This window comes from Papio anubis, chromosome 3, assembly GCF_008728515.1.
Source record: "Papio anubis isolate 15944 chromosome 3, Panubis1.0, whole genome shotgun sequence".
NCBI lineage: Eukaryota > Metazoa > Chordata > Mammalia > Primates > Cercopithecidae > Papio > Papio anubis.
Genome location: NC_044978.1, coordinates 179,284,937 through 179,312,764, shown reverse-complemented (window position 1 = coordinate 179,312,764; position 27,828 = coordinate 179,284,937). Strand labels below are relative to the sequence as shown.

At 52.4% G+C, this 27,828-nt stretch overlaps 2 protein-coding genes across 2 annotated transcripts; both read right to left on the bottom strand.

Moving 5' to 3' along the window:
- Positions 1–624: 624 nt before the first annotated feature.
- S100P (S100 calcium binding protein P) lies at positions 625–4,383 on the bottom strand. Its single transcript, XM_009206487.1, has 2 exons — positions 4,149–4,383; positions 625–987 (listed from the first exon to the last, which is right to left on the bottom strand). Exons 1-2 carry the CDS (start codon positions 4,350–4,352, stop codon positions 838–840), a joined length of 354 nt encoding a protein of 117 aa, XP_009204751.1. The 5' UTR covers positions 4,353–4,383; the 3' UTR covers positions 625–837.
- A 13,121-nt stretch (positions 4,384–17,504) lies between these two features.
- LOC101019021 (putative MORF4 family-associated protein 1-like protein UPP) lies at positions 17,505–18,890 on the bottom strand. The gene is made up of 2 exons (XM_009206488.4): positions 18,124–18,890; positions 17,505–17,840 (listed from the first exon to the last, which is right to left on the bottom strand). The coding sequence occupies exon 1, from the start codon at positions 18,614–18,616 to the stop codon at positions 18,257–18,259; it is 360 nt and encodes a 119-aa protein (XP_009204752.1). The 5' UTR covers positions 18,617–18,890; the 3' UTR covers positions 17,505–17,840; positions 18,124–18,256.
- Between the last annotated feature and the right edge of the window lie 8,938 nt (positions 18,891–27,828).

Genomic DNA, 27,828 nt, shown 5'->3' with positions numbered 1-27,828 from the left:
GCAAAAATAGTATTGCATCATTAAAAGTACGTTACTTTGCCGGGTGCAGTGGCTCACACCTGTAATCCCAGCACTTTGGGAGGTTGAGGTGGGCAGATCACCTGAAATCAGGAGTTCGAGACCAGCCTGGCCAACATGGTGAAACCTCGTCTCTACTAAAAATACAAAAAGTAGCTAGGTGTGGTGGCGGGCACCTGTAATCCCAGCTACTCAGGAGGCTGAGGAGAAGAATTGCTTGAACCCAGGAGGCAGAGGTTGCAGTGAGCTGAGATCGCGCCATTGCATTCCAGCCTGGGGAACAACAGTGAGATTCCATCTCAAATAAATAAATAAATAATAAAAGTATGTTACTTGAAAGAAACACGCTGCTTGGAGAGATGGAGGGGCCCAGGTTCAATGGGTGGCTACGTGACCGACTAAATGAATTGCTAAGTAGATGAATACATGGATGTGTGTACCGGAGCCTCCCTCGGGTTCAGGACATGGTGGCATTCACACGGCAGAAGATGGGACTGCGTCTCAGTGGGCACTCAGAAGATGGCCAACAAATGGATTCTTATCGACTGCCCCATCTTCTTCATCTGTCTCACCACTGTAGGCAGGCAAGAGTAATGAAATGACAGATTAATGAAATGACAGATTTAATTAGTGAATTCTGTTTTGTGGGGAGAGGACACTGAAGTTTTAAGGAATAGCCAGTTTCTGTGAGACCAGGATCATTTCATGAGCATTTATTCATCCGAGGTAGATGAGCAGGCTCAGTCTAGGGGAATAATTGCCAACACTTTTGGGAAGCCTGGGGCCATGGCTCTGCCAGGAATCTGCATCTCCAGGGCATCATTTGAGTCCTGCCTTCTCAAAGTACTTGTGACAGGCAGACGTGATTGCAGCCACGAACACGATGAACTCGCTGAAGTCCACCTGGGCGTCTCCATTAGCGTCCAGGTCCTTGAGCAGTTTATCCACGGCATCCTTGTCCTTTCCACTCTAGAGGAGAGAGAGGACCAAGGTCAGCAGCGAGGCCCTGTGCAGGCCTCAGCCTCCACCAAGCACCACTGCTGGGCAGGAGCAGGGCACCCACATCTGCATCACCTTTGCTATCATTCAGGCTCAGGGCCAGGCCCAGCTGTGCATAGCAGACACATGGCGTTCCTGGCCTTACCTTGTGAGCTGCCTTCAGCTATCTGGCATGACATGAACTAACTCGTAATGTTATTAGAGCAAATGGGAACTGTGTTGTGCTCTGCGAGAAGGAGTTTCAGTTTTAGTTTTTGCAGGGGGTTGTCTTTGGATTTGTAATGTGCTTTACAGTGATGGCTGTTCTCAGGAAATGCGTCCAGTCCTTGCTCTTATATTTTTGTGCACTGCTAACGTCATGGGCATCCCATCTCGTGCTGGCACTGAACTAGCTGCTTACACAAACATGAACTCCTCAACACCACCAGGCACGGCAGAGGCATCGCCCTGTTACAGATGAAGACGATAAGGCCCAGAGGGCCCAAGGGGCCTGCCCTGAGGTCACACAGGGAGCCAGGGAAAGCCAGGGTTGAGCCCCAGGTGTGGAGCGAGCACGGAGCACCCTGAGCCCTGTTATTCCTCTCTGCTTGGGTACCCTGGCTTGGGGTCCCAAGCTCTCAGGTCTTTTTTGAGAAGGCCAGGCCGGCAGGGCTCTCAGAGCCTGCCCATGTGATGGCAAAGCATTCTCACTATGGGACCAAGCGGGACCAGGAAGCAGATCTGAACAGCAGCAGCAGGGGGTGCTGATGACCCAGCCCTGGGCCAGAGAGCCGTGTGTCCAGGTGGAAAAAAACACAATTAAAATTGGTAGACACAGATCGTCTGACCAAGACACAACTGTGTGCATGAAAACCTTAGTGACAGCATGGTTTGCAATAGCAAAAGTAAGGCAGGGAAGTATAAATTCAATAGCAAACAAATAGTGGTTTGGCCACGTCACAATACCCTGCGGCCATTTCAAGTGATGTTTACAAAGTTTGTAGCCAGTCACCTTGTATTTACAAAGCTCCAACTGTGGGGCCTGGGCTGGGCATGGAGCAGATAAGGCCACAAGGCCAGCCCAGCCCTGCCCTCAGGCAGACATTGTTCTCTGACTCCGACTCCAGCTTTGCTAGGCTTCAGCAGCATCTGGAGGCAGGGCTGAGAAGGACACCCGGGGCCTCCCTGAGGTGATTCTTTTTTTTTTTTTTGAGACGGAGTCTCGCTCTGTCACCCAGGCTGGAGTGCAGTGGTGCGATCTCGGCTCACTGCAAGCTCCGCCTCCCGGGTTTATGCCATCCTTCTGCCTCAGCCTCCCGAGTAGCTGGGACTACAGGCGCCCACCACAATGCCCGGCTAATTTTTTGTATTTTTAGTAGAGACAGGGTTTCACCGTGTTAGCCAGGATGGTCTCGATCTCCTGACCTCGTGATCTGCCTGTCTCGGCCTCCCAAAGTGCCGGGATTACAGGTGTGAGCCACCGCGCCTGGGATCCCTGAGGTGATTCTAATGTAACACAAGTTTGAGGACCCCCAGCTTAGCCATTGCTTCTCAAAGTGTGTTCCCAGGACACCTGCGCTTCCCCACACCCCAGTGTCTTGGATCAAAGTCCTCATGGGTTCAATTCTCATCCTTTGATGATTATCAGAACACCCCGAGTCCCAAGCCCAAGTTCCGAGGATGGGGCTGGGGTGTTTAATGAACATCAGAGTTTGAGATTTTATGCTGTAATGTTAAGCTCACAAAGAAATTAAACTGCATATAAATCCCACTCACAGCAACGTTCACATGGGGAAAAGACTGGAAGGGAGAGGAAGAGTCTGTATTCCAGGGGGGATTTCTTCCCTCCATATTTATCTGTTTTTACATTTTCTACCAAAAACAGAACTTTATTTTTAAAAGATACCTTTACAGAATTTACATTTAGAAAATAGAATGAGGCCAGGTGTTGGGGCTCACGCCTGTAATCACAGCACTTTGAGATGCCGAGGTGGATGCATTGCCTAAGCCCAGGAGTTTCAGACCAGTCTGGGCAACATGGTGAGACCTTGTCTCTAAAAAAAAATACAAAAATTAGCCGGCTGTGGTGACATGCACCTGTAGTCCCAGCTACTTGGGAGGCTGAGGTGGGAGGATCACCTGAGCCCAGGGAGGCAGAGGCTGCAGTGAGCCGTGATCCTGCCACTGCACTCCAGCCTGGGCGACAGAGTGACAGCTTGTCAAAAAAAAAAAAAAAAAGAAAGAAAGAAAAAAGAAAAGCAGCAATGTTCCTAAGTGTTTCATGTCTTTGAAGTGATTCTAGGGCTGAAAATGTCAGGCTTTCATTTTCGATTATCAGCATCCATGTGGGTCAGCCCCTTAGACGGTAGGTCAGGTCGGCAGAATCTGGTGGGGCCCAAAGGGGAGGGGAAAGAAGGAAGAAAGTGGGGGAGTGAGAAAGAAGGAGAGGACAGGGGTCAAAGAGAAGGGGAAACGGAGAGGGGAGGGCTTCTGTTCAGCCCAGATGGAGGCTGCCCCAGGTGGAAGGAAGCTGGTCCTGGCCACCCCAAGGGGCCTTCTGTGAGGCTCAGGCCAGTGGCTTCTCCCTGGCAGGGAGCCCAAGGGAGGTCCGCAGCTCTGTGCAGACAGGTGCCAGGATGGAGCCTCCTCCTGTCCTTCCTGCCGGCCCTACTAATACCAGGCAACAAGGGGCCTGGGGATGGGAGCAGGGAAGGCGGACAAGTGGGAGGTGGAGCTGGGGCGTTTATGGCTGGCAGCTTTGAAGGACAGCCCCGAGGGTTCGAGGGCTTGGCAAACTTGCAAATGGCGGCCCTGGATTGCATTCCGCCCCTGCCCGCACTGCACAGGTTTGAGTCCCACTCTCCCACCAGGCCTGTCACAAATACACTGGGGTCAACTCCATGTTTCAGGGATCAAGCTGACCATACCCTCTCCCTGCTCAGATGCTCCGGCGTCCCCTGCCTTGATGCCAAGGTCGGTCCGTTCCTTGGCTGGGCTTCTAGGGCATTTCAGGATCTGTCCCTCTTGCCTCTGAGCCCCTTGACTGCCGACCCGACCCCACCCCACCGCAGCAGCTCTCGGCCCTCTGCCTGCCACGCCTTCCCCTTCTTCCCCAGGCCCTGCTGAGTCCAGCACTGCTGGCCTGGGCTCACCTGCAGGAAGCCGGGTAGCTCCTTCTCCATCAGCACCTTGAGCTCCCCCTTGGTCAGGGTCTGCGTGCTGCCCTCGCTGCCTGAATATCGGGAAAACACGTCTATGATCATGCCCATGGCTGTCTCCAGTTCCGTCATGGTGCTGGATTCAGACAAACCTTCCTCCTGGGGGCTGGCAGGGCCGAGAAAATGTTGCACTGGCATCCTCTTGTGCTTTATAAGGCAACCTCATATTGACACAGAGGGTGGGACAGTGGGGTTGGGACATTCAGGAAGTCCTGCCCCTCCCCATTCATGTGCTCAGTTCTGATGAAATGCATCGTTGTGATCTTTCTGGAACCTTTCTCCCAGCCAAGGCCCAGGGTGTGGGCTGCCTCCAGGCATCCGCATTTTACAGTGTTCACCTGTGTCTTGGGGCCATCACTGAGCCACAGTGGTGTCCTCATCCCTGGCCCTCCCTGGGTAAGCGGCCACGGGGTGAGTGTGTGAGGAGTGAGTGGTGACTCCGTGGCCCTTTGTGTCAACATCAGAGTGTTCTGGCACCAGCGTGCTGACACGAGGAGACGTCTGAGAGTGAATTCACCCTGGGCGTGTGTGTGAACACGGATCTGCCCCGTCACCCCTTTCTTAGAACACCCTGTGTCCTTCAGAGGCCCAGCTTCCACCTCAATCGCGCTGGCTCCTCCCCTGTGGGGCCAAATGGAAAACTCCCCTTCATCCTCTGGGAGTTCACTGAAAATCAACGGGCAAAAGGCAGATGAATAGGAGAAGAGCATAACAGATGTATTTGATGGTTGCTTATGTGGCACGGCAGCCTTCAAGATGAAGACCCAAGGATCTGGGGGAAACTGTCCATGTTTACAAACATAAACACAGTTCAGCAAAGTATGGAAATATGATTGGACACAAAAGTAAGGCCGGACGCTCATAAACCAAGAGGAAAACCCGGCCAGACTCTCGTAGACCAGGAGGAGAACCCGGCAGGGCCTGTCGGGTCAGATTCCCTGAGGCCTCTCTGAGCAGCTCTCCTTCCTTCTAGGTGTGGGGTAAGACCCTCTCTGGAATGGAGCTCTTATGACCTACAGTCAAATAAAGCAGGCCAGAGGGTTTCTTTAGGCTGGTTTCTACACAGAAAGGGAAGGGAGTGGAGAACTGGAGTCGTATTTCTGGGTTTTACGGCAGGGTTTGGGGAAGCCTCTCAGAGGAGAAGGAGGGGTTGGAGACAGGAGGGTGGGAGCAGGACAGAGAAACTTTTGCTTCCGAGGTTTACACGTTGGGGTGTTATTTTTTGAGCCCTGGCACTTACCAAACCCAGAGCAGTCACAGGGCTTAGACAGCACGAAGGCTCCAGGGACTCTGGTCTCAGGCACGGTAGCACCCCTCCCCATCTCTAGAGTGGAGGCACTCAGAGGGCCTGTGCATGGGAGGCTGAGAGAGTCCTGGAGAGCGCCGAGGTAAGGAGCATGGAGGTAGGGGCCTGTGTTCACATCCTGCCCCAGTCAAAGTAGGCCCACACTCAAAGGCCTCTCTCGGTAGAGACCTTCCAGAGGGTCAGCCTCCAGCAAGTTCCCTAACCTCTCCCAACACAGCCTCCACCAGCACATGGGCCAGGCCTGTGTCCGCGGGGCTGTGGCTCCACACAGAAAACCCTTGGTGCACACGGGAGCAGCAGGTCTCACAAGGGCCGGCTTTCTCAGAACACACTGCCTCTGCCCAGGTGTCCTGTGGGGGACGCTCAGAGTGGCCCCACTGGTGACCCCTTGGGGAGCAGGCACAGGTCCATTCTGCTCACTCCTGAGCTGGGAAGTTCCCTCTTGGGATAAGGTCGCACAGCACAGGCCACCATCCTACCACCTCAGCCAGAGGATCGGGAGAGAGAAGGAGACTCCCTGCCCCAGAGGCAGAGCTCCGCGGGAAGCGCGTTCACTGCGAGATATATACACGTATACATACACATATATATGTATATACATGTATATACGTGTATATATGTATATACGTGTGTGTGTATGTATATACGTGTGTGTGTGTATATATATGTGTGTGTGTGTATATATATATATTTTCTTTTTTTTTTTGAGACAGAGTCTCGCTCTGTTGCCCAGGCTGGAGCGCAGTGGTGTGATCTCAGCTCACTGCAAGTTTCACCTTCCGGGTTCAAGCAATTCTCCAGCCTCAGCCTCCTGAGTAGCTGGGACTACAGGCGTGTACCACACCAGGCTAATTTTTTTGTATTTTTAGTAGAGACGGGGTTTCACCATGTTGGCCAGTCTGGTCATCACTTTGTTTTAAAATTTTTATCTATTTATTTTTATTTTTATTTTTTTTGAGATGGAGTCTCGCTCTATCACCCAGGCTGGAGTGCAGTGGCGCCATCTTGGCTCACTAAATGTCATGCGCGTCCATGTGAAGAGTCCATGTGAAGAGACCACCAAACAGGCTTTGTGTGAGCAACATGGCTGTTTATTTCACCTGGGTGCAGGGGGACTGAGTCCGAAAAGAGTCAGTGAAGGGAGATAAGTGTGGGGCTGTTTTATAGGATTTGGGTAGGTAAAGGAAAATTCCAGTCAAAGGGGGCTTGTTTTCTGGCGGGCAGGAGTGGGAGTCACAAGGTGCTCAGTGAGGGAGCTTTTTGAGCCAGGATGAGCCAGGGACAAGATAATGTCATTGCTTAAAGCAAGGACCGGCCATTTTCACGTCTTTTGTGGTGGAATGTCATCAGTTAAGGCGGGGCAGAGCATTTGCACTTCTTTTGTGATTCTTCAGTTACTTCAGGCCATCTGGGCATATACGTGCAAGTCACAGGGGATGCGATGGCTTGGCTTGGGCTCAGAGGCCTGACACTGCAACCCCTGCCTCCCGGTTCAAGTGATTCTCCTGCTTCAGCCTCCTGAGTAGCTGGGATTATAGGCATGCACAACCTCACCCAGCTAATTTTTTTATTTTTAGTAAAGATGGGGTTTCACCATGTTGGCCAGGCTGGTCTTGAACTCCTAACCTCAAATGATCTGCCCACCTCGGCCTCCCAAAGTGCTGGAATTACAGGCATAAGCCACCGTGCCCGGCCCCGTTTATTTATTTTTAGAGACAATGTCTTGCTTTTTCACCCAGGTTGGAGTGCAGTGGCACAATCACGGCTCACCGCAGTCTCCAACTCCTGGGCTTAAGTGATCCTCCCAACTCAGCCTCTCCAGTAGCTGGGACTACAGGGGCGCTCCACCACGCCCGATCACTCACTTTAATCTTTCACCGCTGTGGGAGGAAGGATCAGGACATCCATCAGGTGGAAACTGCTGCACCCCCCGACCTGCTCAGGCCACTGGAGTGTCACCAAACCACCAGGGCTGCCCCTGTTGGAGTAACTCACCTGGGTAACTCTGGGGACAAGCCCCCTTGGAGACTCTTCTCAGGAGGGAGGCGGCATTTTCCAAGAAAGGGTTCAACTCAGACCTCTGAGTCAGAGGACTAAAGAGAAAATTATTCTGACTTTATTCAGGAATGTTGCTCTAGGAGTCCTGATTATTGCCATGTGGGGGAGTTGCCCTTGAGGCAGCTGGGAGTGGCTCACGCCTGTAATCCCAGCAATTTGGGAGGCCAAGGCAGGTGGATCACTTGACAGGAGTTCGAGACCAGCCTGGCCAACATGCAAAACCCCGTCTCTACTAAAACTACAAAAATTAGCCAGGCATGGTGGCGCGCACCTGTAATCCCAGCTACTCGGGAGGCTGAGGCAGGAGAATTGTTTGAGCCTGGGAAGTGGAGGTTGCAGTGAGCTGAGATCGCACCACTGCACTCCATCCTGGGCTACAGTGAGACTCTGTCGCAAAAAAAAAAAAAAAAAAAGGCCAGATGAAGAGCTCAAACCACAAGTTTCCACATGTTAACCAGGGTAAAGAGCAACCGTTGACGGGAAGGGGCCCAACAGTCAGCCCCCGGGAAGGCTAGGATGTGGCCCTGTTTTGGCAAGGCTGCCCTATCGCCACAGAGATGGGCAGGCAGGAGACATCCCCAGTCAGTCGGGCCCAGGTGGGGATCAGGAGGTTTCAGGAAGACACAAGTTATGCAGTGGGGCAGGTGAGGCTCGGCCTGTCCAGCCTGTCCTGAGTGTCATGAGAACAGCTCTGGAAGTGACTCCTCTGTCCTCTGGAATCTGGACCAGATGGGGCCTTCTCCGGATGTCTGTGTTCAGCAGATACAACAGAAAGCCACTTGAGTGTGGCCCCAGGTCCAGCACCAGGCCAAGCAGGTGGGGGCCATAAGTTGATCCGAGCTCTCCAGTCCCTGCCCTGGGCTGGGAGATGCACGATGAGCCAGGCTGGGATTCAGGCTGGGATCCCTGGGATCCAGGGAGTCATCAGCCACAGAGGGCGCCATGTGCACGGAGGATGTGGTGAAGGAGAGGTGACTGGGGAGGGAGAAGCAGGGAGGCCAGGAGGAGGGCGGGGCCTGTGCTGGGGGGTGAAGGGACCCATGCCTGGGAAGGGCACGGGGAGAGTGAAGTGGGAGTGGAGTGGGAGGCGGGCTTGGAGGAGTCGATGCCTTTGGGATGTGGGACAGTGAGGAACAAGGCACAAAGAACCAGTGTTCTGGGGAATCAAGAAGTTGGGATGGGCAGCAGGGGTCCAGTGTGGAGATGGGCTGGAGGGGGAGGAGGGCACCAACCAGGGAAGGCCCCCCAGGCTGGCCCCACAGAGGCTTGATCCTGTAGTTCTGGGCCTTGCAGCGCCAGCCACATGTCTGAGCTCCTGGGTGATTTTAAGAACTAGCTGTTGCCGGGCCGCATTCAGGCAGAGCTGCCCCTTTCAGTGGCCAGACTGGCCCAGCGCCTTCCAGGTGATCCTGTTGTGGCAGGTCAATGGTCTGGAGGGTTTTCAGGGGCAAGAGGCACCATCACGTTTGCCCTTTTGAGGCCCACATGGCCGCTGGTGTGAGAGGCGGATGTGCACGGTGAGAAGGCAGTGAGAGCCTGCAGGGTGAGAAGCCCCCAGCCATGTGCAGTTCACAGTCCCTGCAGCGCCCGCCTGAAGACACTGGGAGCTGGTGGAGGCCTTGGCAGGAGCAGTAAACTGAAGGAAGAGGAGGGGCCTCACTCATCACCTGATGCGATCTCCATGCTTTGCAGAAGGGGAAACCGAGGCTCAGAGCGAGGAGCTTGCTCAGCAAGCCCAGGCCCCTCCACCCTGCCCACGTTTCCTGCACTGCACTGGATCAAACCGGTTTGATCCTTGATAATGCCTCAGACAAATATTTGAAGAGGGAGGAGGCTGAGAGAGGGGAGGAAATTAGTTTCTCAGGGACAGGCTGGACACAGGGGTCATGTACCAGGTAGCTGTGAGGGCAGGGGCAGCGTCTCACCTGAGGGACACAGCTCCTGGGGAGGGCCACAGAGACCCTGACAGTCTCATCTCACAGGCCTCCTTCTCCAGGCTAGAAACCAATGACTCATCTCTCAGGCTCTCTAGCAGCCAGTAGGGCCCACACACCACAGTTCTGGTCAAATGTTTCCCTGAGGGCTACGGAGCCTGGCCTTGCTGAATACAGGAGGAGGCCCTCAGCCCTCTGCTTTCTTCCTGCACGAATCCTGGGCGTGATCTCCCTCCGCTACGTGCAGCCACGTGGAGACGCTGTCGGGATTCTTGTTGCTGGTGACTGAGTATTCCCAACAGTTGTATTTTTTGGGGTTTTTTTTTTTTTTTTTTTTGAGACGGAGTCTCGCTGTGTTGCCCAGGCTGGAGTGCAGTGGCCGGATCTCAGCTCACTGCAAGCTCCGCCTCCCAGGTTTACGCCATTCTCCTGCCTCAGCCTCCAGAGTAGCTGGGACTACAGGCGCCCGCCACCTCGCCCGGCTAGTTTTTGTATTTTTTTAGTAGAGACGGGGTTTCACTGTGTTAGCCAGGATGGTCTCGATCTCCTGACCTCGTGATCCGCCCGTCTCGGCCTCCCAAAGTGCTGGGATTACAGGCGTGAGCCACCGCGCCCGGCCGGGGTGCATTATCTTACTGGACTTATTCAGGTTCAGCAGCCGTGACAGAGACCTTATAGCATTTACTTTTTCTGTTTTGTTTTGTTTTGAGACAGACTCTCACTCTGTCTCCCAGGCTGGAGTGCAGTGGCACCATCTTGGCTCACTGCCACCTCCGCCTCCCAGGTTCAAGCAATTCTCCTGCCTCAGCCTCCTGAGTAGCTGGGGTTACAGGTGCATGCCACCACACCCGGCTAATTTTTGTATTTTTTTTTTTGTAGTAGAGACAGGGTCTCACCATGGTGACCAGGCTGGTCTTGAACTCCTGACCTCAAGTGATCCACCCACCCCGGCCTCCTGAAGTGCTGGGATTACAGGCATGAACCACCACGCCCGGTCTTCTTACGGCATTTACTATCTGGCTCCTTAGCGAAAAATTTAATCCCTAATCTAGGGCAAAGTTTTCTCCAATCAGTCATCCTAGCAGTTCTGGCAGGGATACAGGCAGGGAGTACCATGCCCATCTTACGGGTGGGGAGAGATATTCAGAAAGGCCTGGTGCCCTCCCCACAGCTGTACAGCTCACAGATGCAGAGACACAATGGGAACGTATCTTCTGCTCACCTCCCTCCATCTACACCAGGCCCAGAGCAAAGAAATGCAAAGAACACTGCCCAGCCGCCCCACAGCCCCAGAACACTTGGTTTTATGAGCTCTGGATGGCAGCTGGGAATGTCTTCTTTTAACAAGGGCCCCCCTCTTCCAGCCACAGTTGTTGGACCTCTCAGGAGGGCTGGGCTGGTAGCATCCTGAGAATAATGAAAAAGTTGGGAAATGATGCTCCTTGGATTGGCCACTGACGAGACTGGTGCCTTCTCCAGTAAAGCGGACCTGCAGGATGAGTCCTCCAAAGGGACCTTTGTGGACTCTAAGTAGCACATCAAACATCCCCCCCCAATAAGGCTGTCCACCACGTGTCCCCCAGACTGCACACGGATAAGGGTTCTGAAGTTCCCACCTGTTATCATCTGTGCTCAGGGCCTTGAGAGGACTGCTGCCTGTGATCCGAGTGGGGCGAGAAAGGATCCACAGTGAGCCTGGGCTTCTGTGAGCTTCACTAAGAAACAGCACGACCATCCTTTAGTCATGAACTGCACCTGCCTGCACACCTCCACGCTGCAGGCGCACCTGCTGAATGCACTCGGGGCAGCCTGCTGAATGGCGGCGAGGGCTCTCCACCGTTAGCAGAGGGCTGCACAGGGGCTGGGGGCAGCCGGCAGGGGGAGCCCTTGCGCCCAGGGCACTGACGCCACTCGGGGAGGACAGAACCTGGCCTCCTTTTTGTGGAAGCTTTTCAGGCCAGCTCCCTCTGGGGGAAAGGCTCATGGGTCAGGGCTCATAAACCATCATCATCCAACATGTAACTTCAGAACAAACTGGACTGCCCCAGGAGGGTGAGGGCCCCGAGAGGCCGCAGAAGGTTTGGCGGACTGAAGTGTGGGGAAAGCTGTATGAGGGGAGCCTAAGCTGCTTGGGGTGCCCTAGAACTTGAAGTTCAGGACTCTGGGGGAAAGCAGGGAGAGGGCTGGGGGTTTGGGGGGGCAGCATTTGGGTCGTGGTTGGAATGTTCCCAAAGGAAATGTTCTAGAAATGAAGTGTCCATGCAGGTGCACTCTGGCTGCTGGCTTCATTGAATTAGGTTGGGGATGGGGTTATGGGAACTGGCTGACACCAGAGAAGGGACTCTGCAAGGTGCAGAGGGAGGCAAGGACCTGCAGGCGGAGCTGCAGGGGCCACCCCGCCTGCTGCCTGCAGCTGTGCCACCTGCATCCCGTCTGTCCTGCAGCACCAGGTCAGTCCCGTCAGTTGGTGCAGCTGTCCACATCACACATGGTCACACACAGAAAGACACCCTCCCTTCAGCTACCTCTGCAGTGACCCTATTCCTCTGCCACGTCACAGCAGAACTTCTCCAAAGAATGCTTCGTGTTTTCTCTGTCCACTTTTACTATGGTTCAGCTGCAGCAGTGTCCCAGTCAGGGGATTAGACATGGGCAGAGGCCCTGGGGCCACACCACATGCTTGCCACGGCCAGGAAACAGCAAAGCAGCCAGGTGGCCAGGAGTGAAGGAGCACCGAGAAACTGGACTGGGGGGCCGCAGAAGCCTGCGCACTCTGCACTTTGTGGTCTGGGGCCCAGACTTCAATTCCATTCTAAGGGCCAAACACTGGAGTGACAGCTGAATTCTCAACCATAGAAGCCAAAGTTAGTGAAATAATATGTTAATGACACCAAGAGAAACTACTCGCCAACCTAAAATTATATACCCAGCAAAATTCTTTCAAGAAAGAGAGGAAACAAACCTGAGGAAGATAAGAGGACTGGTTTGTCAGAGTGCAATGACTCAAGGGACCATATTAAGGAACTCTTCATTCTTCCATGTCTCAGAGTATATGTGCAACCATGACTGTGGGAATTAAGAAACACAGAAAAACGTGTCTGACTTACAGGACATGGAACAAATAATAAGACTGATGGGCACACCCTGACCCAAGTCCAGGATGCCTTTGAATACCCAAGAATTATGTTGTAATATGACATAATCAATGGGGAGAAAGATCAAATATCAATTTCATCTGCAGCAATCTTTATCCAGTTGTAGTCTCAGGGCATCTCTGGAACCCAGGAATCTTCTGCTAATGAGACTCTTAGTCCCAATATAGGACCTACTTGGAAGTGCTAGTGTGGCTAGACCATACAATGAAATTCCAAGTCTCTGAGAGGGCCTCAGATACCAGTCTTCAAGGTGCTACCTCAAGGAGCAAGGCTAAAACTGCCCAAGAGGTGGCTGGTTACTTTACATGAATCTGAGTCAAATGAAATGTCAAGGTTACAAGGAAACTCAAGAGAAAACACAGTGCAAATCTATCATTTTATGGTGGCCCCCAAAGAGATGGCCACAGGGTGAGTAATCAGCACAGCCAGGAATGGAACTGCCTTCCGGACCCCGGTCCACACCTTGTGTGCTGTCTGCAGTCTGGTGTACAGCGGGGTCGGGGCTCTTCCTCCCCAAGTGTGTTCCCTTCCTCTAGGCTCATACACAGGATATTGCCCTTGACTCCTAAGATGCAAAGTTCACGAACTTAGCTCTTACCATCATGGCACCCAAGATCCAAACCGCCTTCATCAAAGGAGTCAGGCAGGATGAGGAAACGTGCAAATGTAGAGGGCGGGGCCTCAGCTGTTCTCTGCTGAGAGGATGGGGTCAGTTAGATTGGAACCTTTTTATTTTTTTATTTTTTGAGATGGAGTCGCGCTCTGTCGCCCAAGCTGGAGTGCAGTGGCACGATCTCGGCTCACTGCAAGCTCCACCTCCTGGGTTCACGCCATTCTCCTGCCTCAGCCTCCCAAGTAGCTGGGACTACAGGCACCTGCCACCATGCCTGGCTAATTTTTTGTATTTTTAGTACAGATGGGGTTTCACTGTGTTAGCCATCATGGTCTCGATCTCCTGACCTCATGATCTGCCCACGTCGGCCTCCCAAAGTGCTGGGATTACAGGCATGAGCCACTGCACCCAGTCAGATTGGAACCTTCCACATACCTTCCCTTCCCCTGCCCACATCCCCACATGGCTTAAACCATGTAACACATGATCTGTGACCCCTCAGGGAAGGAGCCTTGTCTATTGCCTGGCTGGGCAGATACCACCCACCCTAGGCTTTGCTCACGCTCAGCACTTCTCACCCACAGGCAGGGGCTGCTAAGTGGCCATCTCACCTACTAGGGTGCAAACCCTCTGAAGGCAGCAGCTGTGCAAGAGGATGGCTGTCATGTCTACTCCAGGCCTGGTGCATGCTAAGTCTTCAGTACCTATTCAAAGAATACTTGAACAAATGAATCAATGACTCCAGTGCCAAGGAGCCAACTGCTCCTTGGTGTCCCAAGGACCTAGTATATCGCCAGCAAAACACACTGGATGAATACATCAACAAAGAAGTGAATCCATCCTATGACATCCCCTGGTTGGTGTCCAGAAGACATCTGGAACATGGGACATGAGCAGAGGGTGGATGCCCGCATTCACGCCCCTGAATCTCACTCAGCCTGAGCGACACCTCACACCTTGTCAGTCAAAGAGGGTCTGTCATGGAACATTCTATGAGGCCAGAAACTCAGTCCCAAGCTTGCTGCTGCAGCCCTCTCTCGAGTACTCAGCATTCTGAACCATTGGTTCGAAAACCATCATGACCGATGTGCCAGCTGGGGGTCGAGGAAGCAGACGGCGCACCAGGAGCTACTGATGTTGTGACAGAGCTTTGGCACCAGTTGAATTCTTCCAGGCAAAGTTCTGAGGCTCGTTTTCTCTTTTGTTTTCGGCTGAAGTTTCCTCACCTGAACAATGGGGATAATAAAATGACCTCTGATATTTGTGAAAATTAGATAAGGTATGTTAAGTGCCTAATCCTAAGTGGATTCTTGTCATACAGGTTTTTGTTTTCTCATTTGCACATCCTCAGTGTCCTGACACTGGCGGGAGCTTAGGGAATTGGGCTGGGAGGTAACAGAGGCAATAGGCCAGTGCAAAATATTTCCCTTCTGGCCCCTTTGTGTGGTTTTTGACTTCTACCATTACTTAGACTTCTACTCCTTCCATCCCACTGACATCCTATAGAATGATGTTCCTCTTTATGAGTTTGCTAAAGCAAATTTAACAATCCCAGCGATAATTTTTTTAAAAAAAGGAAAGGTATTTACCTGTAAGCACGCCTGCCTTACCTGAGAGACAAGACTCAAAGACAGGTCTCCAGAAGGATCCCCCCATTCCCCACCGCCCTGTTTCCACCCACTGGTGGCCTCTGCAGGCCGCGCTAGGTCCCTGGCCTGTTTCGTGTTCCCTGTGCTTGGGGTGCTGTTTGTGTAGCTGCACCCATGCTTCCTGCTCAGAGCAAGAGTCAGTGGGTCTCAGGGGACTCCTCCCTAAGTCCTCCCACCAAACAGAGTAAGTACCTCTTTGCCTGTGAAAGTCCTTGTTTACATCTGCAGTCCCAAATGAATTTCTATTAAGAGAGCCACCCTTCACTTTCAAAAGTGGCCCAGTTTGTTTGACAAATGGTACTAAATAGGTGCTCAGGTCCCGAGCCTCAGAACGGTTGCTGAATCCTCTCGTGTCCACAGGCAGGCCCTCGGCACCTTCCCAATGCAGTCCACACCCGCCACCGCCCACAGAGTTCGTGCTCCACTCCCCGCGCCGCCCCCCACTCCCCGCGCCGCCCCCCACTCCCCGCGCCGCCTCCCACTCCCCGCGCTGCCCCCCACTCCCCACGCTGCCCCCACTCTTGTCCTTGTCTCCCACTATCAGGCCTGAGCACGGCAGCCACCTCTTCACAGATGGTCAGCTCCCATCGCTCCTCGGCTGGCAACCCCCACCAGCTTCGCATCCAGCCACTTCTCCCTCTGACCTCAGTGCCCACCGCTTCCTCCCTTCCCACTGGGGCTTCATGCTGTCCCTCTCCTTTTTACCCTGCTTGATTCCTGTGCCTAGAAGACTCTTTCCCTAGACACCTATGTATATTCCACACATCAGCCTTCACTCAAATGTCGTATCAGACATGTCACCTGACCATGCAAATCAACTAGAAACCCCACACCCGATCCCCCAATGCCATTTTTTCCCCCACAGAACTTACACTATCTAATATGGGTACATATCATTTTTTTCCTGCTTTCCTCATTTAAGGATTATCTAACAAATACTTAGGCAGCACTTACTATGGCCAGACACAATACTAAGCATCTTATGAATAACAGATCCAACTTTTTTTTTTCTATTAGAGACAGGGCCTCACCATGTTGCCCAGGCTGATCTCAAACTCCTGGCCTCAAGCAATCCTCCTGCTCAGGCCTCCCAAAGAATTGGGATTACAGGCACAAGGCACCGTGCCTGGCCCTCAGATCCAATTTTACAAGCACTCTGTTCAGTCAGGTAGCCTCAGCCTCTGTAGGTGCTCAATTTATGTGTTGAATCAAAGACCAGCACTGCGAACACTACTGTAATTATGTTTTCAGACCTGTCTCAACCCGCTAGATAGTCTCTCCAAGAAAGTCCTAGTGCCTGGCATAGTGTGGAGCTCTGTGGTCACCAGGAATACTAGTTGCCTGAATGGACTTCAGCTCTCCTAAGGCTGGGGCCAGACCACATGGCCTCATGAGGCACCCGCTTCCTACCCTAGGTCTGCTTTCTTCCCCTGCTGCAGCTCAAACCCCATCCTGGGCTACAGGCTTTGAACAACTCCTAAGTCAGAAGCAATTCACCTCCATTTGACAGTGACCACTATCAAGGAAAAAAACTCATTTTGAAAAATGTTTATTTATCTTACCTTTTCCTGGCCAAGTCAATTGCTTTGGTCATCTGCACAAAGAGTTTAAAAACTGGCGTTCAGCATTTGTTTTTCCAAGCAAACGAACTTTATCACAACAAGGCAGAGCTCTGATTTTAGTCTCTGTGGAGTCTGGGCTCTAATGACCTAGGCTAGTCATCATCTAAGCCTGGAATGACTGTTTGGGACCCCCATGGCCAGCTTGAAGCTTTCCTTCCTCCGCCACTCTGGGCCCCTGAACAGGTCACATGCACTTGTGGCAGAGACTGTATTTTAACAAAGTTTACCCCAAAGTCAGCAAACACATGTACCTAGAACTCATCCCAATTGTAGGTTGCTCACCACACAGGTTACACGATGTGCACCGGTTAACATGTCATAGGAAAATTACATTCCAGGAAAAAGCAAAATGCTATAAAAACAACAACAACAAAAAACCACGCAAAACAGCTCTCCTCCTTTGATCTGATGGTCTGCAGAGGTCCTCAAGTCCATACACTGCCACTCTTCAAGACCAACCGTCCACTGGGCCTTCTCAATCTCATCCAAAGTCGTATTCACAACCTTGACTGGGGCTTGGGTTCTTGATGTAGCAGCTGCAATCATGTAGTGTCTTCTCTCTTGCAGAACTCTAACCTCAAGTCTCTCGTGAATCCCCAAATTCCAGGAAGCATAAAACAATTGCAAAGCACACGGTATGTATATTTCCAAACTTTGAAAATACAGTGGCCGGGCGCGGTGGCTCAAGCCTGTAATCCCAGCACTTTGGGAGGCCGAGACGGGCGGATCACGAGGTCAGGAGATCGAGACCATCCTGGCTAACAAGGTGAAACCCCGTCTCTACTAAAAAATACAAAAAAACTAGCCGGGCGAAGTGGCGGGCGCCTGTGGTCCCAGCTACTCGGGAGGCTGAGGCAGGAGAATGGCGTGAACCCGGGAGGCGGAGCTTGCAGTGAGCTGAGATCCGGCCACCGCACTCCAGCCTGGGCGACAGAGCGAGACTCCGTCTCAAAAAAAAAAAAAAAAAAAAAAAAAAAAGAAAATACAGTAAGATCACAGGAACAAATATGACCACGCAGCAGCGTACGTACCGTATAGGCCATATTCCTTTACGTGGGACGTTAATGAAAGCTGTCTTTTCCAAACTGAATGCACCTATTAATCAAAAAATACACCTGACCATCTAATGCTGAAGTCATCCGCCAGGATGGTACTGGAAATTGAGTGGCTAACGTGGAGAAAACGCAGGCAGAAAAACAGGGGAGACAAAACGAAAGGCTCTCTTGGTATGAGCCTGTCCAAACGGCCAGGAATCCTTATCAGGTGAACACGGTTCGTCAGTCGGCCACCTAAAGTACAAGTGGGAGAAATTCATCATCACAACATAAATTTTGAGCTTGATATTCTCATATCCAGGAGTCAAACAAACCCAACCACCTGTGCACAATGCTACCACCTGCAGGAAGGTCATCGCAAACGCTCCAATCTCATAACATTCACAGGTTTCCAGCATGTACCTCCGCTTCACACCTCTCTCCCCCTACCTACTGACAGAGCAGGTCTACGTCCTGCAAATACTTTAAGTGGTCATGACTCTTTACAACAACCTATCAAATTATTTTCTCTAATTACCTATGAAAAAAGAATGAAACCAACTCGGCGGAGAGAGTGGCACGGCTCTGCGCTCCCCTCCCTGCCTGCCCAGCGCCTTCCACGCGGGACACTCCCCGCCGGATTCGGCTCCTCCCCGCGCGACCCCGCCGGCTCAGCAGCACTCGCAGCCAGCGATCCGCTGGTGCAGCTCCACGATCCTTCTGCCCATCCGCGCCGCCTCCGCGGCCTTCCTCTCCGCCTCGGCGCACAGCCGAGCCACCCGCTCCTCCGCCTCCGCGCGCGGGCTGGGTACAGGGGCCCGGGCGCCCCGCTCCTCCGCCTCCACCTCGCTCTTGATGGCGTCGAGCAGGCTCTGGATCTCCAGCAGCTTCCTGCGGGCCCGCCAGTGCGCCCGGGCGCGCTCGCGCTCCAGGGAGGCCAGGTCCTCGCGGCCGGCGCGGGGCACCGGGCTCAGCGGGCTGCCCGGGTCCTCGCGGGGCTCCCGCGCCTCGTCCGCGTCCACAGGCCTCATCACGCCGCCGCCTCTTCCAGCCCGCGGGCCACGGCGGGGCTGCCCACCAGCAGCGAGCGCGGAAGCCTAGCTGTCACCAACGAACAGACTAGCAACAGGTTGCCCCAACTTTTCGCAGCGAGGACGGCGTCCAAAATGGGATAACAGCCGTCGGCCGGGGCGCTGCCACTGCGGCCCTTTTACGACACCCGGGGTCCTTTACCGCCACGCAGCGAGCGAGAACCGCATTCTGGGTCCCTCCTCGGCGGCCCTGCGCGCGGACGCGCACGCGCACTCGCGTACCCCCGCACGCATGCGCACCCCGCGTCCCCGCCCGCACTAGGGCCGCTGCTCCCTGGGTGTTGATTCTAGGGCCACACTGCTAGAAGGTTGAAGTCGACTTCACGTTAGTTTAAGGAAATAGCTGACGCTGGTAACCGTTTCCCAAGCACTGCTCTAAGTTCCCAACATTCTAAATCATAAACACCCAGTCGGGGCGCGTGGCTCACGCCTATAATCCCAGCACTTTGGGAGGCTGAAGTGAGAGGATCGCTTGAGCTCAGGAGTTCCACACTGGCCTGGGCAACAAGGGGAAAAATCCTACAAAAGAACAGAAGAAATTAGCTGGGCGTGGTGGCGCGCGCCTGTAGTCCCAGCCGCTTGAGAGGCTGAGCCGGGAGGATTGCTTAAGCCCAGGAGGTCGAGACTGCAGTGAGCTCTGAACGCCTGATCGTGCCACTGCACCCCAGCCCAGTGACAGAGCGAGACCCTATCTCAAAATAAATAAATAAAAATAATAACCGAATTCAGTGGTCCCGTTAGAATATTACAGGCTCCGCGAAGCCAGGTCCTCATAGCGTCGGGATTTGCCCCCCAGCCAGGGCCTCTGCTCCCTCTTGCCTCGGGCAAATGCTCCTGGAACACAGAGCTGCGGCCTAGGTGCTGATGCTGACCTCTGTGACCCAGCCTCCCCCTACTTTTTTCCAAAAGGTATAAGCTTCACTCTGCCTGGGACTTTGGGTGTGAGTCGGAGTCTGGCTTTACCCACCGTGGGCACCCCAAGGCCAAAGTGGGTCTGATTCACTGCTGTTTCCTCAGCCCTGCCAGGCTCTGAATATGTCCTTATTCAGAGCATATTTGGGCTGCCAGGCTCTGAATATGTCCTTATGAATCATTCTGGAAGATTTCTTTCTTCACTGGACTGTATAAGCGCCTCTGCTCTGTTTCCTCACAGCTCGAAATGGGCTTGGCATACAGCAGGAGCCCAATAAATGTTACTTTAATGCTCCCAAGAGCATTTAATTTCCCAAGAGATCTTTATTAAGCACCCACTGCATGTCATTGTGTCTGGGTTCATTCACTATGTACCTCTAGCAGAAAATTAAGGGGACCCTCCAAGCTTGATGGCCAGGGGTCACTCTCAGCTCCTACAGGTCACTCTCTGGTCCTTACAGGTGGCCCTCTCCATTTTCAAAGCCAGTAAGAGCATGTCAGATCCTTCTTATCCTTCCAGGCTCTTTGTCATCCCCTTCTGCTCCCAGCTGGAGAAAACTCTGCTTTTAAGGGGCTCACCATGGTCCAAATATGTGAGTCCCCCCAAAATTCATATGTTGCAAAGCAATCCCCAATGTAATGATATTAGGGGGTGGGGTCTTTGGGAGGTGATGTGGTCATGAAGGCTCAGCTTTCATGAATGGGATTAGCACCCTCATAAAACAACTCCAGAGGGCCACCTTACCCCTTCTGCCATGGGAGGTTACAGCAAAAAGATGGACTTCTGTGAACCAGAAGTGGGCCCTCACCAGACACCAAACCTGCTGGCACCATGATCTTGTACTGCTCAGCCTTCAGAACTCAGAAAATACATTTCTGTTATTTAGAAGACACCCAATTTCTGGTATTCTGTTAGAGCAGCCTGAACGGACTAAGATAGGGCTTATGTGATTGTGTAACAGCATTGATTCCATGTTAAAGGACAATTTTGCTTGCTCAATTATAATTACTGCTTTGCTTAAGTTTTAGACTCTGCTAAAAACAGCCTCAGGACCTTCAGCACTGATCAACAATCCTGGGTGTGGGCTGACCGACGGTTTTCACCCAGAGAGTGAAGATCATGGAGGAGCCGTCTTAAATTCCGCCCACCACAGGCTCCCAGGAATCCTAATGTCATGATCTCACTGCAGCCAATGTGACAAACACAGCAGTAATTAAGTCTAGAGAGCTAAACACACCTCAAAAAGAATTGTCTCTTGGTATGAGTGGAATGGAATAAAATACACGGAAACTCACAAAAGTTTCAAGGTGAACAGATTAGCAAAAATGCTCTAGCTTGAATGGAAAGAGACTGCAACTGTTCAAAGTGTCAAAGGACTTCTAGACTCCCAATCTTTCCACCAGCAGAAAGCAGGCTCAGTAGCCCAAATTGGTGCATTTTAAAATGCCCTTTTCAGAAGTGTGACGGAGAAAGAAGGATGTGTCAGTGCAGGCCAGTGTGTGGGGCCCAATGGCAAACTGCAGCTCCTAAACTAAGAAAGACTTTCATATCTTTAAAAAAGAAAAGGAGAAATAGGAATATGTGATAGAGACTGTATGTGGCCCACAAAGCCTATTTACTGTTTAGATCTTTACAGAAAATGTTTGCCAACTCCTGTGCTGCTATGCCACTTCTAGTTTGCAGAACCAAAGCCTTACATTCCCTAGCTTTAAAGTAGAGGACCTGGCAATGTTGACTCCACGAGTTTCAAAATGGCTATGTGACTACTATTTCACCCCTTCATTCTTCCCTTGCCAATGGGCCTTATCCTGTCCCTGTCTTGTCACTGTATGTTGGGTCTAAGTGGACAATAACTTGTCTTTTCAAAAAGTTCATAAGCTTCTAGACCAGTAAAAGCCATCTTAGGACCTGATGTGGCTCACAAGATCCTAGACTTCTTGCTTGAGGCTGTGATTGGAAGAAACTAGGAGGGGGGTCCTTAGATGAAGGGGAGCAAATTTTACATGAATAATGGGGGCAGTGGGCACAGATTGTGGTAGGTAGTATAAGTGACCCCAATTCCCCACCCCTTCCTGCATCCGTGTTCTTTGCCTCGTGTCTTGCTTTGGCCAATGAGAGGTTCACAGAGAGGACACAAGCACAGGTTTGAAAGAGGCTTTCGCAGTTAGGCTTGCTTTCCTCTGCGTCTCTGCCTTCGCTATGAGAAGAACAGGCTGGGTCACCTCACTGTTCTTGGGAAGATGGTGAGAGAAACAGAGAACCAAGCTGCCCTGGACAGGCCTAGCCTAGACCAGGTGGCCCACAGACCATTACTGAGCCCAGCCTGGACCATCCAACTCTCAACCAAACTGCAGACCATGAGGAATGTTTATTGTTGTCACCGAGATTTAGGGTGGCTCATGCAGCAAAAGCCAATTGATGCCCGTAGGTGGGATTATAATCCCAGATACATTAAAATGCCAATCTCTTCTTTCCCCCATGTCTTCATCTGCTCAGTCTCAGGTGAAGGGATCTTGCTTAGAGGCCCAGAGGTTCTGGATTTTCTCTTTAGAAATTGTGGCTGGAAGAACCCTCTTCAGCAAACAATATTTACTCCTTTTGTATCTCCAAAACCTCTTCTCACCCCTTTTGCAACCCAAACCCAAGTTTTTTCTGTGTCCTATTTTTCTTTTTTTGAGACAGAGTCTTGCTCTGCTGCCCAGGCTGGAATGCAGTGGTGTGATCACAACTCACTGCAGCCTCGACCTCCCTGGCTCAGGTGATCCTCACAACTCAGCCTCCCGAATAGCTGGGACTACAGGCACATACCACCATACGTGGCTGATTTTTTTTGTAGTTTTTGTAGAGGTGTGGTTTCACCATGTTTCCCAGGCTGGTCTTGAACTGAGCTCAAGCAATCTGCCTGCCTCAGCCTCCCAAAGTCCTGGGATTACAGGTGTGAGCCACTGTGCCCGGCCAGCTTGTACATTTTACAATCAAGATTACAAAGCTATTGCCAGCTGTAGGCCACATCGGACTCTGAGAAGAGGGGATGCGGACAGAGGTAACCAGGGCAAAAGGAAAAAAAGTCCTTAATTTCACCTCTTCCGATGCCATTTAGTTCATACCAATCATGTGTGATTCACATCTGTAAACTTTCAGCCCATTTGGGAGAATGCACTTCCCTCAAGTGCTTAATTATGGCACAGGATGGTCTCTTTTACACAAACAACAGCACAAAGACGTAGAAAGTGGAATTTATTTCTATCTATCAGAGTTAATTCAGAAAATCTGGGTAAGTTCCACACTCCATTTAACACTCATTACACATAATAACTGGTCAGACCACATTGTGTGTTACTTAGCCCACATTACACGAATAGTCTAGGAATAATAAAAGAATTTACTATTTATTTATCTGAAAAAATGTTGATTCTGGGTTTGGTAAGATTCTGGGCTCGACAGAATTCTGAGCCAGCCTATATTCTTCCACCAAAGGCAGCAACCATAATGGAGTGTCTGGTACAGGAAAAGCGAACCACTGGAGTGTGGGACGCATCACAGCCACGATGACAAAGCTGTCTCCATGTCCACTGCTAGCCAGGTGGGGCAGTAAAACGTGGTGTCTTGCACCTTGTATTTTCAAGAAACAGCCACAATGCAATTACTAACAGTTGCACCTGCTCTTCCAGAACCTTGCCATCCCCATCAAGAGGTGGAGTCTGTCTCCTCCCTTTGAGCCTGGCGGGACGTTGTGAAGGTGATACGGCAAAGAGATGCTATGGGACTTCTGATGCTTACTCTCCTGGGTTTTGTACATTTGGATGCCAAAGTCACCATATACAAAGTCCGGCTCCCCTGAAATTGCCATGCTGTGGAGACTATGTAAAAAGATCCCTGGCCGGGCGCCCCAGCACTTTGGGGGGCTGAGGCAGGTGGATCACCTGAGGTCAGGAGTTCAAGGCCAGCCTGGCCAATGTGGTGAAAATCCATCTCTATTAAAAATACAAAAAGTAGCCGGGCATGGTGTGGGGCGCCTGTAATCCCAGCTACTCGGGAGGCTGAGGCAGGAGAATCGCTTGAACCTGGGAGACAGAGGTTGCAGTGAGCTGAGATCGTGCCATTGCACTCCAGCCTGGGTAACGAGAGCCAAACTCCGTCTCAAAAAAAAGAAAGATAACTGAAAGAGATATCTGTATCTGGCAATGGGGTGCTGCCGAAGGTTGCTGAAGAGACAAAGGAAGCCTGTTGGACTTGAGAAGGCTCTCAGTGGAGACCAAAAGAACAGCAAGGCATCTGGAGGTGCTGCAGCCCACTAGGCTGCTGTAACAGAATGTCATAGACTGGGGGGCTTAGAAACAAAGGTTCCTTACAGTGCTGGAGGCTGAAAGTCCAAGATGAAAGCACTGGCAGATTCAGTGGCCCTTTTGCTGTGTTTTCACATGGCAGGAGGGGCGAGGGAGCTCTCTGGGGTCCCTTTGATAAGGGCACTAATAAGGGCTCCACCCTCATGACCTTACCGCCCTCAAAACTTCCTCCTAACCCCATCACATTGCGGGTAGGATTTCAACATGGATTTTGAGGGGGCACAGCCAGTAATAGGAGGAAAGGGGTTTCTGTTACATAGAATTAGAGTTCAGCAATACCTGAACTCTGCGGAAACGTGGAAGAGAGAGCATGTACCTATGAACCAGATTCCAGGAACTGCTGAAGAGTTGCCTGACCTCTGGCTGCTTAGAGTAAAATGCAAGCGAAACTCTTAACTCTGAAGGATCTGGGGCTTGCGGGTTTGTAATCACCACTGTTTCTCCCTCCCAGCCTCTCAGGATGGCAAGGAATGCTAACGTTAAGAAATGGTTTCTGGACAGAGATAAGCCTAGGGTGCTATCAGGAGAACATGGTTTAAAAATGAAACCAAAGGCATGACCACAAATCCCTGTCTTCACACAGGCTGACTGCTTCCTCTTCATGTTCAGTATATTTAAAAGTTCTTGCTACGAGACAGGATTTTCTTGTCCCCTCATCCATCCCGTTTTCCCCTTTGGTGGAGGAGGGCGAGTTTGTTAAGACCTTGTGGGGGAACTAAGGCTTCCAAAGGTTCGGGGCCTGAGGTGACGAGTGGGGCCGGAACCTAAAGGAAGAGCCGAGGTGCAGAGGAGGCCAGGAGCCAACATGGAGACAAACCGGGGTGGGCAACAGAGAGAGGGGCTCAGAATGCCCTCTGGGGTGGACTCAGAAGACCAGATTTGCAGCATCTCTGGCCTGTGAAGGTCGTACAGGGTGAGGCTGCCCTCTGGGAATGGTCTATCCACCCACGCTGAACCCTCAGGGCACACCCTCCGGGGCGCCAGCAGCTGCTCCCCGCAGGGCAGGGCAAACAGCCTGGGATTGTGGGATTGAGTTGCAGTCAACTGGCTGAGGCTTGGGAACTGTGATAAAAGCGCCGCGGAGAGCGGGAAGGAGGCCTGGGAGGAGACTGCGCTATCAGTCAGTGAGTGTGAGTGTGCATGTGTGTGAGCATGAGTGGTGTGTGACCAAGCGTGTGGATGCATATGCATGTATGTGAGTGAGCATGAGTGCGTGTGTGAGTGTGAGCATGTGTGAATGGTGTGAGCAGGTGTCTATGTATGTCAATGTGCATGTAAGTGCGTGTGACCATGTGTGACTGTGAGCATATGTATGTGTGGGAGTGAGCATGAGTGTGTGAGCATGAGTGTATGTGTGAACCTGTATGAGTGTGAGCTTGAGTGGACATATGAGTGTGTATGGGTGTGAGCATAAGCGTAAGCGGGTGTGTGTGTGAACATGAGTAAGAACGGGTGTGAGCATGTGTGTGTGGGTGTGGGTGAGTGTGACCATATGAGTGTGCGTGAGTGCATACATGCTTGAGCATGAGTGTGAGTGAGTGTGAATATGTGTGTATGTGTGTGAGTGACCATGTGTAAGTATGTGTATGTGTGAGCATGTATGAGTGTGAGCGTGTGAGCACACATGAGAGCGTGCATACATGTGTGGGCATGAGTGTGAGCGATTGTGTGTGAGCATGAGTGAGCGTGTGTGTGAGTATGAGAGTGTGAGCATGAATATGTATGTGAGCATGTATGAGTGTGAGTGTGTGAGCGCATATGAATGTACATGTAAGCATGAATGTGAGCGGATGTGTGTATGTGACCATGTGTGAACATGTGTGTGAGCATGAGTGTGTAAATGTGCACGTGCGAGCATGAGTGTGAGTGTGTGTGTGAGAGCATGAGTGTGTGTGAGTGGGCATGATGAGTGTGCGTGAATGCTTGTGTGAGCGTGCGTGGCCGAGCCAGAGCCGCTCTGAGCAGGGAGCGGGAGGCCTGGGAGGCGCTGCAGGGCAAGGCTGAGCCACCTTCCTCAGGATCTGTTGCCATCACCTCTAGGCCGCATGGGAAGCCCGTCCAGTCTTGTGGTTCCGGCTCTCATCACCCGCCTCTCTCTCTCTCTCTCTCTCTCTCTCTCTATATATTTTTTTTTTTTTTGAGGCGGAGTCTGGCACATCACCAGGCTGGAGTGCAGTGGCGCGATCTCGGCTCACTGCAACCTCCGCCTCCCAGTTCACGTCATTCTCCTGCCTCGGTCTCCCGAGTAGCTGGGACTACAGGCGCCTGCCACCACGCCCGGCTAATTTTTTTGTGTTTTTAGTGGAGACAGGGTTTCACCGTGTTAGCTAGGATGGTCTCGATCTCCTGACCTCGTGATGGCCCGCCTCGGCCTCCCAAAGTGCTGGAATTACAGGCATGAGCCACCGCGCCAGGCCAGAATTTTAAAAAAAGTAGGATCAGCCCGGGAGAAGGGCAGGGAGGAGGCCCGCGGAGGCTTGACCGGGAGACCTAGGTGCCAGGAGGCGGTAGAGCTCCCCGAGTTCTGACATTACCAGGTCAGGGCCCCTGTCACGAGGCGCGCGCCCTCAGGAGGCGACAGGGGAGTGATCCCCGCTATGGCTTCAGGGCCCCACCAGGAGGCGAGCATTCCTGGCTGTGGGCGAGCGGGGCACGCAGGACCCGGAACCCAGGGTCCTCGGCGCACCCGCCTCACGGCCCGGTGACCGCCTCCCCTTCCGTGTGTCCGCGCCCCCTCGCGCCAGGCCCAGGGTCCACCCGGAGGGAGCCCGGGCCGCAGGCTCAGGGAGGCGCGGGGCCGCGGACGGACGAGGCCGTGGGGCCCGGTGGCCAGCGGCCAGGGCGACCGTCCCATGCGCGGCTGCTGTCCAGGACTTGAGCTGGAAGAAAAAAATATGGACTCCCTAGAGGCCAAACATGAAAAAGAATAAGCAGGTGATCCAAGCACGGGAGCGTTCGCGCCAGCCTTGGCTCTAACGGCGTCTACAAACCTTGGTGAACTTGAGCAGGGGACAGTCTAGAGTCTCAGAACGTTGGCAGCTGGGGAGGATACATGGCTCAGATTGCCCTTCAGGAGTGAAGTCTTATTCCAGCTGCTGAGACAGCCCCAAGCCAGCAGCCATCTTCAGAGATTGTCACCGTGTCCTTCCTGGAGCAGCTGCATCTGATGATTGATCCCTGCAGAGATAGAAAGCCCAGTCCCCTCACCCCAACGTGGGGAGGGCTCCGAAGAGCCATCAAACTGTCCTAGTTGCCCATTGCTGCATAACACATTTTCGCAAAACTTAAAAGCTTAAAACAAACATTTATTATCTTACAGTTTCCATGGGTCAGGGAGCTGTGCAGGGCTTAGCTGGGTGCCTCTGGCTCAAGGTCTCTTGAGGTTGCAGTCAAGATGTTGGCTGGGCTACTGTAGTTTGAAAGCTCAACTGGGATGGTGAGGGGCGATCTCTTCCAAAATCAAGCTTGTGATTGTTGCCAGTCCTCGGTCCTAAACCACACAGCCTTTACACTGGGTTGCTCCACAACACAGTGTCTGCTAACCCCGGGCTGAGCAATGCTGAGAGGGAGAGAGGGCGTACACAGTGGAAGCCACGACATCCCACCGCTTCTGCAGAATTCTATCCACTAGAAGCAAGTCAATAACTCTGGCCCACGCTCAAAACAGAGATTCTATAAAGGCTTGAATGCCAGGTGGCAGGGATTGCTGTGGCCCATCTTAGAGGCTGCCTGTCACGCTGTCTTCAGAACTCCCTAGAGAGTGGGCTGAGGCATCTGCTGAGCCTTCACCACAGCTCGACTTCTCCTTTGCCCCATCCTGGTTCTTTTCCTTCCCTCCCACAGGGGTGGATCCCAAGAGCACTCACTAATAACCCTCCTAACTAAATGACATT